The sequence below is a fragment of the Anastrepha obliqua genome, chromosome 1 (genome assembly GCF_027943255.1).
Source record: "Anastrepha obliqua isolate idAnaObli1 chromosome 1, idAnaObli1_1.0, whole genome shotgun sequence".
NCBI lineage: Eukaryota > Metazoa > Arthropoda > Insecta > Diptera > Tephritidae > Anastrepha > Anastrepha obliqua.
In genome coordinates, this window is record NC_072892.1 from 45978854 (window position 1) to 45992855 (window position 14002).

The window sequence follows — 14002 nt, forward strand, 5'->3', positions numbered from 1 at the left end:
TTTTAATATTTTGTGGGATAACCCTTATTTTTTATAACATTTTGCAGTCTTCTCGGCAAGCTTTGTATTAAATTTTGGCATCTTTCAACAGATATGCTCTCCCACCTTCGCTGCACCAATTGAAACAATTCATTATTATTTCTCGGACTTTTGTCCTTGAGATCTCGTTTCACAATTGCCCATAAGTTCTCAATTGGGTTGAGATCAGGACTTTGCGGTGGCCAGTCCAAAACATCAATATTTTGATCCAAAAGCCAACGCTTTACTAACCGTGAAGTGTGCTTTGGATCATTGTCATGCTGGAAAATGTAGTGAACCGGCATGTCCTCAAAGGAATATGGTTCCATTACATTTTCCAGAATGCTTTTATATTGATGTTGGTCCTTGATTCCGCACAATTGGTCCCACGCCACGCCATGAAAATGCTCCCCAGACCATAATAGATCCCCCACCGTGTTTCACTGTTTTCACAGTATACCTGGGGTCCAAAGCTTTGCCTGGAGGACGCCTCACATATGTTTTTCCATCAGATTGGAATAAATTGAATTTCGATTCGTCACTCCAGAGAACTCTATTTCAGAATCTTGAATCTTTTTTGAGCATTTCCTTAGCAAATCGTAACCGCTTCATAATATTCTTTTTTGACACATGCGGTTTTTTTGTGCGATTCACCCACGTAGTCCCGCCTCTTGTAAGCGCCTTCTTATCGTCAGAGCGGAGACTTCTACGTTTAATTGCTCTGCAACTTCGGCTTTTATATCATGCGAAGACATAAAAGGGTTGCTCTTGCTGGTCCTACAAATATGCCTATCATCCGCTGGAGTTGTTTTTCGAGGTCTAGGCTTCCTGGCTGGGGTTTCAAAGTTCCTCGTTTTTTTGTACAAATGAATTGTTCCGAATACCATTTTTTTGGAGGAGCCAAACCTTTGTGCGATAGCCGACATTGAAATTTTTTCCTTTTTGTAACACTGTACAATTAGCTCCCTCAATTTCGGGGAGCATGACTTTTTCTTACTCATTCTAACAATTGAGATGAACTAAAATTAGAAAAGCTAATCTATGGATTTTTCAGTATACTCACTTTAACACTAACTCCAAGATAAATATAGAAAATTTAAGAAAAAACTGCGCGTTTCTAATTTCGTGGGCAGCCAAGAGACACAATCAGAGAAACAATGTGAATTTTTTCAGGAATCAACCATCAAATATCAACGTGCTTTTCTAACTACAATGTTCATCGCCTATTCTAAGAATAACGGTGCTCATAATTCACAGTGCACGTCTTCCAAAAATATGCACAGTGATTTTATTTTTCTTAGCACATCGTTTCTAATTATAAGGCCACCACTGTACATGACTATGTATAAAATTATTGTAAAGGGTTGTTCAATTGGCGCGGGACGATTTTGGCGCCCTGTGGCAGCCATTTTGTTTTGGTGACATCTGTCAAATCTTTTGTTTATTATTCAGTTGTTTATGCCAAATCATCATGGCAAGTTCACGATTGAACAGCACGTTCAAATGATAAAACTTTATTATCAAAATGAGTGTTCATTAACGCAAACGTTGCGCGCATTGCGCTCATTTTTCGGTAGACGTGGTGGCCCTTCCAATTTCTTATGGCCTTTATTGAACCATATGGACCTAGACGATATGTGGTTCCAGCAGGACGGAGCTACGTGCCACACAGCAAACGCCATTTTATTCCATTTCAACATCTACCCGCCCTTATTGAAAAACCCTTTAGAAAAAAACGTTACTTATTCTACCTGAAAACTGATTGCTGAACTTTTCGACCCACCAATGTAGTATTACTAAAGCATTCACACATGCATTTTAAAAATAAAAATTTCTCTCTCTCGTTCTTTAATGACCTTTCGTTACCGTTAGCTTTTTATTGCTGGTAAGAAAAATTTTGTTAAGAACGCGGAAAAAGTCTTTAATTTGAAAAATAGCTATCAGCTTGGCTTTGATTGTCCAGCTGAATTCCTAAGAGGTCGGCATGCTGATAATACATCTCCCGGAGCCTGTTTTCATAGAAACTCACCTAATTCAGTGTTCATTGACCTGCTTTTGAATCATTCTTTTGGAGAAAATTTGAAGAAAAAAAATCGCAGAGCAAACAAAAATTTAACTAATATAAACTTAAGATAATGCATAGATGGCACACACATTTCGCGCGATAACGCTGTGCTTGGCCAGCAACATACATATGTACAGAGTGTAACCAACTTCAGATCACTCCCGCAGATGATCCACGCACATCAGCTGTCTGTTAGTTGGCTAAATGACTGTCCAGAGTACTGTTTACAAGCGCACGGAAGCATTTTGCCGAGAGTAAAGGCGAAAAATAAAAATCAGTAATGGATTTCAAACGTAATCACGTCTCAAGACCATAGTCAAGGGAAAAGGTGGTCATATCAAGCAAAAGTAAATTAACTCTTAATTTTGTATTATTTTCACACATTTTTTACTTTGAATTGAATAAAAGTAATTTTCCGAACTCAATTCATGGCCTTTTTAATTGGTTACACTTCGAGTGCCGGACCCTGTATGTATGCACAAGTATACATAGATATAAAAATCTCATTACTATCATACATAATCATTATATATATATAATTGGCGCTTATAATATAGTATATTAAGAATTTTTATAGAAAATACATTTACTTCGGTGGATACACGCAGGCTCCAGGTCCTAATATAGCTGCAAAATCGGCTACGATGCTAGCCAAGATGTTGTTTTTTCATTAAAATCAATTCTTATCTTTTTAATTTTTAAAATCAATCAACAACATGAAAAAAACGGTACTTTCAAATTTTCCTTGGTACCGCTAAGAGTTCATTTAAAAACATTGCATTACAAAATTCGAGCAATCAGTTCTATGGCTGCTATGTATGCACAAGGTGGCGCAAGACTAATCCCCCTATCGGAAGTTTCAAAAGGCCGCTGACGTAAATCATTTTTGAACTAGACAGCTGCAGTATACAAACAGAAGCAATGGAGCGCATAAGGGACAAAATAAAAATTTCTATTACTCATGATTTTTTTTTTTTTTTGAAAATAATACTACTTTGTTTAATAATAATACTATATTTACCCATGCTGCCAGCGCTTTGCAAAATTATAAAATATAAAAATGTTTCTGCCTGTAGAAGTAGGCAATTATGACTAAAAACAAAACGTGGCGTGTTGATTTTTTAGAAAATATATATTTTTATTCGTTGTTAATAAACAAAATTGATGTTATTTATAAAAATATATCCCATAAAGATAAAATTAAGCCATCAAAGGAATGAAAAATCCAGCAATAACAGACCAAATGAGTTCCAAGAAATCGACAGTCTGTGTCAGAAGAAACGAACCGGTTTTTTTTCTTGTAACTTCAAGATATATTTCGTTCTGATTTTTGCTGCATAATAGTCCCACTCAAGGGTTACGACGCCAGTGCTAACTCAGGTTAGTGTCGTTCGTTTTTAGGCGGTATTTTTATGCACGCATTCGAAAGGGCAGAAATTATCTTAGGCCGCGGCTACAAAAGTAGATACAAAATTAAACAAAAAATTGTTGCGATGTGGAATCAGCGGAATAAATGGTACAAAAATGTTGATGACTTTTCCTAGCCCGGCTTGAAGCGAGTGACATCAAAACAGCACGATAAAGTGATCGTCCAAAATTTTAAGCGGGACTCTTCTTTGCGAGTACGCCAAGCATGCACAATTCTTGCGAAAAAGGCAGTATATGTGAGTATGAACTCCATTGAACGACGACTGAAGAAGGCGAACATATCCTACCGTCCCACATCATCAAAACCACTGCTCTCAGAAAAACACATTGAGAAACAACAAAACAGGAAAATGGAGTAACAGTAATGGACTGGCCTTCCCAGTCCCCAAACGCGAACCAACTATGAAAACTCATCTTGCGGGAAGGCTAATCCATGACTTAAAGCAACTCGTGCGTCAAGTTCGCAAAATCTAGCTCTGTTTGTCGATGAAGACTACACGGCTTATTGAGTAATTGCGACTCGTAGTTTTGTACATACTTTCACGTAAAAAAATTTAAAACATATATATATTTTATACTTCATGAATAATCGCTGTTCCTTTTCCGCTTTCATCAGATGAAGTCAAAATTATCATTGCGTTTTTTCTGTTTTCTATTTCTAAACTATCCATCACTATCGTAATAATTCATCTGGTAGGAATAATGAAATTTATGCATTTCACTATTTTTTCCCCCAAAGGAATAAAAGTACTTACTATTACTTTTCCTGTCAATAAAATCCATAAGACTTTTATAACTTTCATTCTCTCAACTAGGACATCGCACAATCAACCGAAAAATATCAGGTCAGTCCATAAGTTCGTGCGTATTTTACCCATAGTTTCACTTTTGTACGATTTTTGCATACAAAAAATTATTCACGGAATATAACGGAACTATTTATATTTTCTTTGATATATTGTGCATCCAACAAGTGATTTTAATTGCGGATAGAAAAACGTGTTGTTAAAAAATAAAATGGAATCTTCGAACGCGTATAAGAGGCATATTTTGTATTTTTTTATAAAAGTGGTAGAAATGCAACAATTGCTGCTGCAGAAATAAACACTGTTCACGGAGAGAATACCGTGAGTGTAAGCACTGCGCAAAAGTGGTTTTCAAAATTCCGAAGTGGTAACTGCGACGTGGAGGATGCCCCGCGCGCTGGTCGTCCTGAAGTCTTTAACTCTGACGCCTTGCTCGAACTCGTGGAAACTGAGCCAAATTTGCTAATCGATATGATAGCTCAGAGGTTAAATTCATCGCATGGCACAGTTCACAGGCACCTGGTTCAGTTGGGAAAGGTTTCAAAGCTGGGAAAATGGGTTCCGCATAGACTTTCCGTCGCCAAAACCTTCAGCAGAGAGTGAATATGTGTTCTCAGCTGCTGCAACGGCTTGAAAATGAAAATTTTTTGAACCGTATCGTTACTGGTGATGAAAAATGGGTCCTTTACAATAATCCTGTTCGCAAACGCCAATGGTTAGATAAAGATGAAACACCAGAACCGACCCCTAGAGGTGGCCTTCACCCCAAGAAGATTCTCCTGTCTATTTGGTGCGAAATGGCCGGTATTGTTTATTATGAACTTCTGAAACTAAACCAGACGATAACTGCTAATTATTATTCCCATCAGCTATCAAACCTGAATGAGGCACTTAAAAAAATCGATCGTCTTTAGTGAATAGACGCAAAGTTTTGTTTCATCACGACAACGCAAGACCTCATACCGCAAGGCAAACATTAGGCAAGCTGTACGAGCTCGGATGGGAGCTAATGCCGCATCCACCATACTCTCCGGATAATGCACCTTGTGATAATCACCTTTTCCGTGGAATTCAATCCCATATGAATAACAAGAACTACTCCTCAAAAGAAGCTATAAAAAGGGATATCGAAGCGTATTTTGGCTCCAAGGACAAACAAATTTTTGAGCAGGGAATTAAAAATTTACCTAAACGTCGGAAAGACATCTTAAATAATGAAGGAAAATATATTATTGATTAATAAATACTTTAAAAACATTTATTTATTTTTAAAACCACCTTTAAAAAACGCACGAACTTAGGGGCTGACCTGATACATACGAAATGCTTTTTTATTTGAAAAAAGAAAAATCGTTTTGTAACAGCACTTCCCCAGAATTTGTTATGATTACAGCCATTGTGTATTAAAATAAATAAGGTTGCCAGACTAACGAATATTCCAAAATGTACATTTTTTAAAAGATCTTTGTTCCCCTTTTTCATAGGGAAAAAATTACAGTTGATTCGTTGAATAATAATATGAATACGATTTTTTATCGTAACGATGAGTATACACGACATTATGCGAAACATTTTTCGTTTCGCTCTGACGAATATACTCGACATAACAGTTAAAGGGTTAAACAAAGTAAAATATGACTCTTGGTAAATTTTGGAAAACGGACATGACAGCGCCCTCTTCTAAGTGTGTCTGTATATTTTTCTGTACGCAGAATTAATGAAGTCGAACAGAAATCAGGGCCACCTCCCATCAAGCGTTGGAAATTAAATTAAATTCGGCTATCCATAAAATCCGCATGCATATTTTTTATTGGCGTTTTTTTTTATTGGAAAGAGTAAATTTTGCCATTAAACATTGAACACTATTTCATTCAATTAATTTCCATAGCTGGCTAGCCCATTTTGTTAAACCAATTTTGCAGTACATTTTCGTAAGTTTGGACGCTTATCTCATCAATTAAACTTTGCTTTCATGTTTCAGCTCGTGAAACGTCTCCGGTTGGTTGCTTAACATTTATCCATAATTGCGCGCTAAAAAAATGATCTAATAGAGTCAAATCGTGGCTTCTAGGCGACCAATAAATATCATAGTTTCGGCTGATTAACCGATTTTTGAAAGCAGTCTGAAAGTTTTCGAATATAAAAATATTTAGTATTGGCGTTAAGCATGTAACACTATAATGTTGAAATCTGGCCCATTTACATATATGCCATCCTGTGCTAATTCAGAAATCGAAAAATCAAATCCGACTTGGCGCAATCGGCAGTTTATTATGAATTTTCGATAAAAATGGTTCAATGATACCGCCAGATCAAAAGCCGCACCAAACAGTCACTAATTTAAAAAAAAACGTTCTTCAGTCCATATTCCGCAACTCATTTTGTAAATGTTTACAAATACACAAAACTATTGGCACGTAACAAATACTATTTTAGCTGACAAAGAAAATATCATAAAAATAATCCTATAGAACCCCACTCTATAGAAAGAACCGGTATGAGAAAAAAAACGGAGGTTTCCATTAATGCCTACTTCCTAACAGGTTCTAAGGTCCTAAGTGAGAGCTCAAAAGCCCGTCTTTGATTTCTTTTAATTCACTCGCACGTGTATTGGAAGAATGAAAAAATGCTCATAAAATATACAAATTATCGAATTATGACTGTATTTGCATTATGTAAGCATAATACTGAATTAATTACGAAAGTAATGAACTTTAAAAACATGCGTATCTTTTCTTACCTGTATGAGTGCGAGTATGCATGTACATATGCACACATGTACACCAGTTTAAACTGCGAATCGCAAAATATTTCTGGTGCGTTTTTTTCGTTTTTAATTTTTTTTCTCCTCCATTTTTTCAGGCCGTTTCCAAGAGGTGGGATAGTGGTGGTGGTATTGCTGTATACATTTATATACATATGTATATGTACATATGTAAGTATGCATCGTTGTTGTTGCTGACGTCGCGTAGAAAAGGTGGCCTGTTTAACAATCATGGTCACAATCAGAATAAAACTCTGTGCGTAGAATATATGTATATGTCCATATGTATAGTATGTACACATGTAATAGTTACAGTCTGGCTTTTGATTACCATCATCATCACTTTCGATACGAAGCCAAAACATTGGCGTTTAACTCTTTTTTCTTCCTACTTAAATTTTTCTCTTTTACTTTTCACCCATTTCCATTTGCACTGTTCGCTGTCAGAGCGATCCACATTGATCTGACTTCGATAGCGATCATTAATCGTAATGATAACTCTGATGTACATGCACACATACATATACAGCTACATACATATACAGCTACATACATACACAGCTACATACATGCATATATACCTACGTAAAGGTTTTATGCTCCTTTTTGTAGCGCTTAAGCATCGAAATTTCGCTCTACGCACAGCTGTATGAATGGATTTGGACTCGGATTTGGATTCGGATTCGGCGCGGATTGTCACTTTCGTTGCTTGCTGCTGCGACAGCGGCTTTGATTTTGGTGTTAGTTCTGATATAGCTTTGGCTTCGCCTTTGCCTTTAACATGCGGCACAGCTGCTCGATCGGTTTCAGATGACCACGAACGGTGAACGCGTCAAGAACTTACTTACCTACAACTAAGTGTGGAAGAAGTAAAGACCTTTCGGAGGGGCGTGCGCGTACTCGTGTTACTTTATGCATATATTAGTCTATATGTACACATATATAACCGGCGTGGAAGTAGCTCAGTTAAAATAAAAAAGATATACACATATATATCTTACTTGTGTTTATTTTATTTTAGTTTTTAATTTTAGTTCGTTTTTTTTTTTTTGTTAAATAATAAAAAAATCAAGAAATACTTGTGTCCGTTGTCAATCGCTGTTGTTGTTATCCGTAATGTTGTAACGCGCGTTAAGTGTGGTATAATTTTTTTGTATTGCTTTTATTTTTGTTCTACTTTAAACATCTATCCCTGCTGACTGAATACACTTGGCCGTGGGCTAATTGTTCAAAAATATCAAATCGAGCCCTCGTGCACTGCATAAGGGAAATACTTATTTTTCACCAACCAACGCAATTTTGATCGCCCCTACAAATTTACGATTACGCGTTTTCTCAACAACAACCATAAGAAGAATTGCAACTGCAAAAAAAAAACACACAGCAAAAAGGAGCACGGAAAAAAGTAAGAGTGCAAAAAAAGCTTATTTATTTGCCGAAACAGCATTTGTACTATACTATACATACACACACACACATACAAACAATACATTACAAGCGCTCGCTCAAACTACACCATCAAAAGCTGCTGCATATCCAGCCTTGTGCCAGCCAACGACGACAGCAGTGCTGAGAGCTAGTACTAGTAAAAAATTGTCACTGCCAATTGAATTCGACACAAACGCGAGCGCCGCAATGCTGAATTTGTTTTCAACGGTGGTACTAAACATTTTGCGCGCCTTCTGGCTGCGGCTGGCGATCATCTTTGGCAAATCCCACAAATACCAGCTGGACGGCCCAGCACAGTGTTCAGTGCCACAGTCGCAAATGATCTCGATCGCAGCAGCTATGCCAACAGGAACGCAACCGCCACCACATCTCCCACCGTGCATGGGGGCCTGGCCGCAAAAGCTGAAAGATGAGAAAGCAGCAGTGCGGAAGTTGCCAAGGCCGAAAGGATTACCTTTAATAGGCACGTTCAGGGATCTAATGGCAGCCGGCGGTGCGCAACAGTGAGTGTGTTGATATTGACAAGTTTCGTAATTAAGTTGTTGTGGATTTTTTATTCGTACACCTGCATATTTTTTGTTTGTTTTTTTTTGACTAAGCATGCGGGTACTCAAGTGGCTGCAAGTGGGGTATTTGGTGTAGAGTTTCTTGGAAATTAAAGAAAAAAGACAGTGCCAAAAAAATAAAGAGTTGATATCAAAGAAAAAGTGAATACATGTACGTATGTACGTATGAAACGGCGTATGTGGTTTTAATATAAAAATGACATATTAACATATTTTGGATAATTTGCATAAGCATAACACTAACAAATAAATTGAAAAAATTTGTAAAAATTAAAAATATAATAAATTTTAATAAAAAAATTGTAAAAATTAAAAAATAATAAATTTCAATAAAAAATAAAAAAAAGTCTTAAAAATTAAACAATAATAAATTTGAATAATAAATAAATAAAAAAATAATAGTTAAGTAATACATAATCAATAGTAAAAATAATGAATAAAATAAGGAGTAATAACAATAAAAAATAACAATGTGAGTGCTTACATGAGCTCCTCCTCCTATTTATGGCGTGCATCCAGATGTTGTTCCACAAATGGAGCGACCTACCGTTTTAAGCCGACTCCGAATGGCAGATATATTTTTTATGAGGAGCTTTTTCATGGCAGAAATACCCTCGGTGACTTGCCATTGCCTGCCGAAGGACGTCCGCTATTAGGAAAAACTTTTTCTCCTCTTTGGTGTTTCACGGAGATTCGAACCTACGTTATCCGAATTCCGTACGGAAGTCATGGACCAATCCGTACGGCAATAGTAATATGTAATAAATGAAAAAATAAAAATAATGAATAAATACAAATAAATCTAACACTAAATAAATCCAAAGCCAACAAAAATTTTAAAGTATTTACTAACAACAGCAAAAAATAAGAGAGCATTTATAGTACATTCTAAAAATTCAAAAATAAAAACAAAACGAAAATAATAATATTTCTTTACTTCCAATAAAAAAAAAAAATAAATAAATAAAAAAACAGAATCAGAAAATTTTTACTCAATATAAAAATGAAAATGATAAGAAATAAAGGATATCAATATAAATAAAAAAATAAGAAAGTAAAAAGGAAAAAACATAATAAACAAATTAAATTTTTATTCTAAAAATGCAAAAACAAAACAAAAATCTAAATATTTAGTATCAATAGAGAAAATTATATTTTAAAAATTAAAAAAAAAGAAACCAGAAAATGATTATATATATATATATACTATATAATTGGCGCGTACACCCTTTCTAGGTTTTGGGCCGAGCTCCTCCTCTTATTTGTGGTGTGCGTCCTGATGTTATTTCACAAATGGAGGGACCTACAGTTTCAAGCCGACTCCGAAAGGCAGATATTTTTTATGAGGAGCTTTTTTATGGCGAAAATAGATTAGCCATTGCCTGCCGAGGGGCGACCGCTATTAGAAAAAAACTATTTCTTCATTTTGGTGTTTCACCGAGATTTGAACCTAGGATCTCTCTGAATTCCGAATGGTAGTCACGTAGCCGAATGGGTTCGTGCGTGATCACCATTCGGAATTCACTGAGAGGTCGTTGGTTCGAATCTCGGTGAAAGCAAAATTAATAAAAACATTTTTCTAATAGCGGTCGCCCCTCGGCAGGCAATGGCAAACCTCCGAGTGTATCTCTGGCATGAAAAAGCTCCTCATAAAAATATCTGCCGTTCGGAGTCGGCTTGAAACTGTAGGTCCCTCCATTTGTGGAACAACATCAAGACGCACACCACAAATAGGAGGAGGAGCTCGGCCAAACACCTAACAGAAGTGTACGCGCCAATTATTTATTTTTTTATTATTTATTTTAGTCACGTACCAACCATTCGGCTATGGCGGCCACCAGAAAATGATTACTGAAAATAATAAATAAAAAAATAAATAATGAAAAAATTAAAAGATAAAAAATAATAAATATTTTAAATATTTACTCGAAATAATTTTAAAAATTTAAAATTTTTACTAACAACAACAAAAAATAAGGAAACATTTACATTCTACAAATTCTAAATTCTTTACTACCAATACAGAAAATATAATATAATATATATATATAATATTATATATAATAAATATAAAAATAAATAAATGTTTATTAAAATTTGGCCAAAAAAATTATATATAAATGTTTTCCTTTCAATTTTTCAATAATTTCTAGCGCCATTTTGTTTGTTCAAAATTGAGAAAAATATTTTTTTTCCTTTAAGTTAAATATTAATTTTCAAACCCAGCAGCATTTCCAAGCCATCAAAGAAGTTGAGTTGCTAGATAAACTAGCCACTCTACGGGTGAGTTGAACAGTCGTATTTAGTTAGGCACACTTAGGATTCAAACTCCTTGCGCAAGGAGTTACAATTACCCCTATTTCATAAAATCAATCTGTACTCAACATAAATTTTGTCAGGTTAAAGTTGATGAACTTCGCGCTCACTTACGATTCACGCGATACCTGGACACAAGGCGAATTCATTAAAGGAGATGGCACTACAATAACTGATTTTGCAAGTTTTTCAAATGTCAAAGTGAATTGCTTCTGTGTTTTTACTTTGCTTGTTTATATTCTCATGAAAATTTTGACATTCAAAACACTTTCAAAAACTGAATACATGAAAATGTTGTTGGTGCTCAAGTGCCACCATATTGTGTAGATTCGCGTTGCACACATGGACACAAAGGAAAAGGGGTATCGATATGTAGACCAAACCGCCCAATAAACATTAGGTTTGGTTCACAATTCGAAAATGATTGTAGAACGAGTCGCGTTTTCAAGACTCACCTTCGGTAATGAAAGTTGAAAAAGGTTGATCCTCGATTCGAGAACTGGCCCATTCTTCAGCAAAACGGAATATTCGTTATCTAATGTGTTTTAAGCTACGCTGGTATTTCGAAATCCTGTCCATCTCAAAGGGGAATATAAGACAATTTCTTTCTTTCATTAAAATCATCCTGATGACTGATTTTATAAGTGTGTGACGACGACGAAGTAACATTAGTGATAGCTGCGTTGATTTTTTTCGTATAGCAATATCACAATCTCAATGTTTGCGTAAACAAACCGCTGTTATAACCCCATTTACGTCAACAAATCAGCTGATTCCTTCAAAATCACTGGGAGCCGGTTAACGGTCTGATGTTGGCCAGACCTCTGCAATCTATACATTCGTGGGCCTATCCATTTGTGGTGGGGAAACAATTGTATTTTTACTTCAGAATGTTTGGGTAAGCATTTTTTTAGTCATTTTTGTGAAAAATAATAAAGCAAACTAAATGTTTCACAAAAAATGGCTACAAAAATATATAATTTTTTCCCAAAAAAATTTTTTAGAAGTATACTTTATTCTCGAAATCACATGAGATGGCGCAAAACAAAAGTCCAGAACCATGTGTAATGGAAGGGTCTTGTCGAGACCCTATGCTCCTGAGCGGAACAAAACCAAAATTAAAAAAGAATGTTAAAAAAAATTTAAGATATTTCACTTTAAAAAACTCGACCAAAATTTTCAAAACTGAACAAATCTCAAGCTTATTTTTTTTTAATACTTCTTCGGTAACACTCAAGATTACACTACAAGTAAACCTATTTTTAGAAGAATTAACGACAATGTCCAAACCGATTGGATCACCTGAGATTGAATCGCGTAGGCGTCGTCAAGTGGCCACGCGAGTTTTGGAATCTCTGTAGGAGAATAGTGGGGGAATTTATGAACCAAATTGATACCGGAGACGAAACTTATGAGCCATAACTATGGACCTGTATGGAAAGGAGTTTACACAGTGGTAAAAAAAGTTCAACTGACTGCTAATGTTTTTTTTTCTGATTCCGAAGCACCTGTGATGCTGATCATATTTACATAATTGAAGAGAAAACTACAGCAGATACTAAGAGCAGATTAATTTTTCTTTTCCACGACAGTCGGTTCTACGTTACCGAAACAACCTGGATTTATATCCGGCCAAGGACTGTCACTCCAGCAGCATTACCCGTATGTAAGTATGGGGAATGTTTATGCTGCTACAACAATAACAACAGGAGATTAATTTGGGCATATGTCCAGAATGGAAATCAACAGCGACAACCAAGGCGAATCTATTAAAGGTGATATCAGTAGGCCAGCTGATTTATTTGTTTTTTCTTTTGCCGTGTAGTTAGTCCTGCCATAAGTTCTGTTACAAGTTAAGTCCATTATATATATGAAATTATAATATTTTTTTAATGAAGTTAGTTTAATTTAATTACGTATATATTAAAAAACAAAAATGTTAGTTCTCATTCGAAATGGTCACCATTTGCTTTTACAAAAGCCTTCAAACGTTTAGGCCATTCAGTTATTGCAGCACGCAGGGTTTCCATGGATATTGATATCGCTGCTCGAACCAAAGGTTTTTTGAGAGTCTCCAAATTTCTGTGAGGCCTTTGACAAGTCGTGTTCTCCAATTCTGACTACAAAATGTAGTGCAATGGATTCAGATCTGGATTTCCACACGGTCAATCTTCTGCGGCTATGGACTCAGGAATATTGTTTTTCAGCCATTACTGGGTGGCTTTTGCCTTATGGGCTGGAACCGAATCTTGTTGGATGATGCACCGCTCTTTTACAAGACTGTCCCCACCAAACCATTACGGAGGCTGGATGGTGACCACGACGAACCCTTGAAACAACAACCATTGGAACGTCTTTAGAAGTTTTAGCATAGATTTTGTCGTTTTGCGCATTCAAAACCTCTTCAACAGTGAAAACTTTCTCATTTGTGAAAAGAATATTTTCAGGGCCGTTGACCACGTACCACCAAAGAAGCTGCTGCATGTGTCGAGTTCAATTTCTTTCTTTCATGTGGAGATCATCTCTAATTAGTCTTGACATGGATCTGTTCAATGAATTCATTCCCCTGAGCATGATTTTCTGCTTGCTA

General features: G+C 35.9%; 1 protein-coding gene across 1 annotated transcript in view; it reads left to right on the forward strand.

Annotated features, from left to right (window-relative positions):
- The first annotated feature begins 7909 nt into the window (after positions 1-7909).
- Positions 7910-14002, forward strand: part of LOC129248681 (cytochrome P450 315a1, mitochondrial) — a 28619-nt gene continuing 22526 nt past the window's right edge. Inside the window, exon 1 of the mRNA XM_054888314.1 lies at positions 7910-9033. Coding sequence (XP_054744289.1) covers positions 8717-9033 — 317 coding nt within the window. The 5' untranslated portion in view covers positions 7910-8716. The remainder of the gene's footprint in view (positions 9034-14002) is intronic.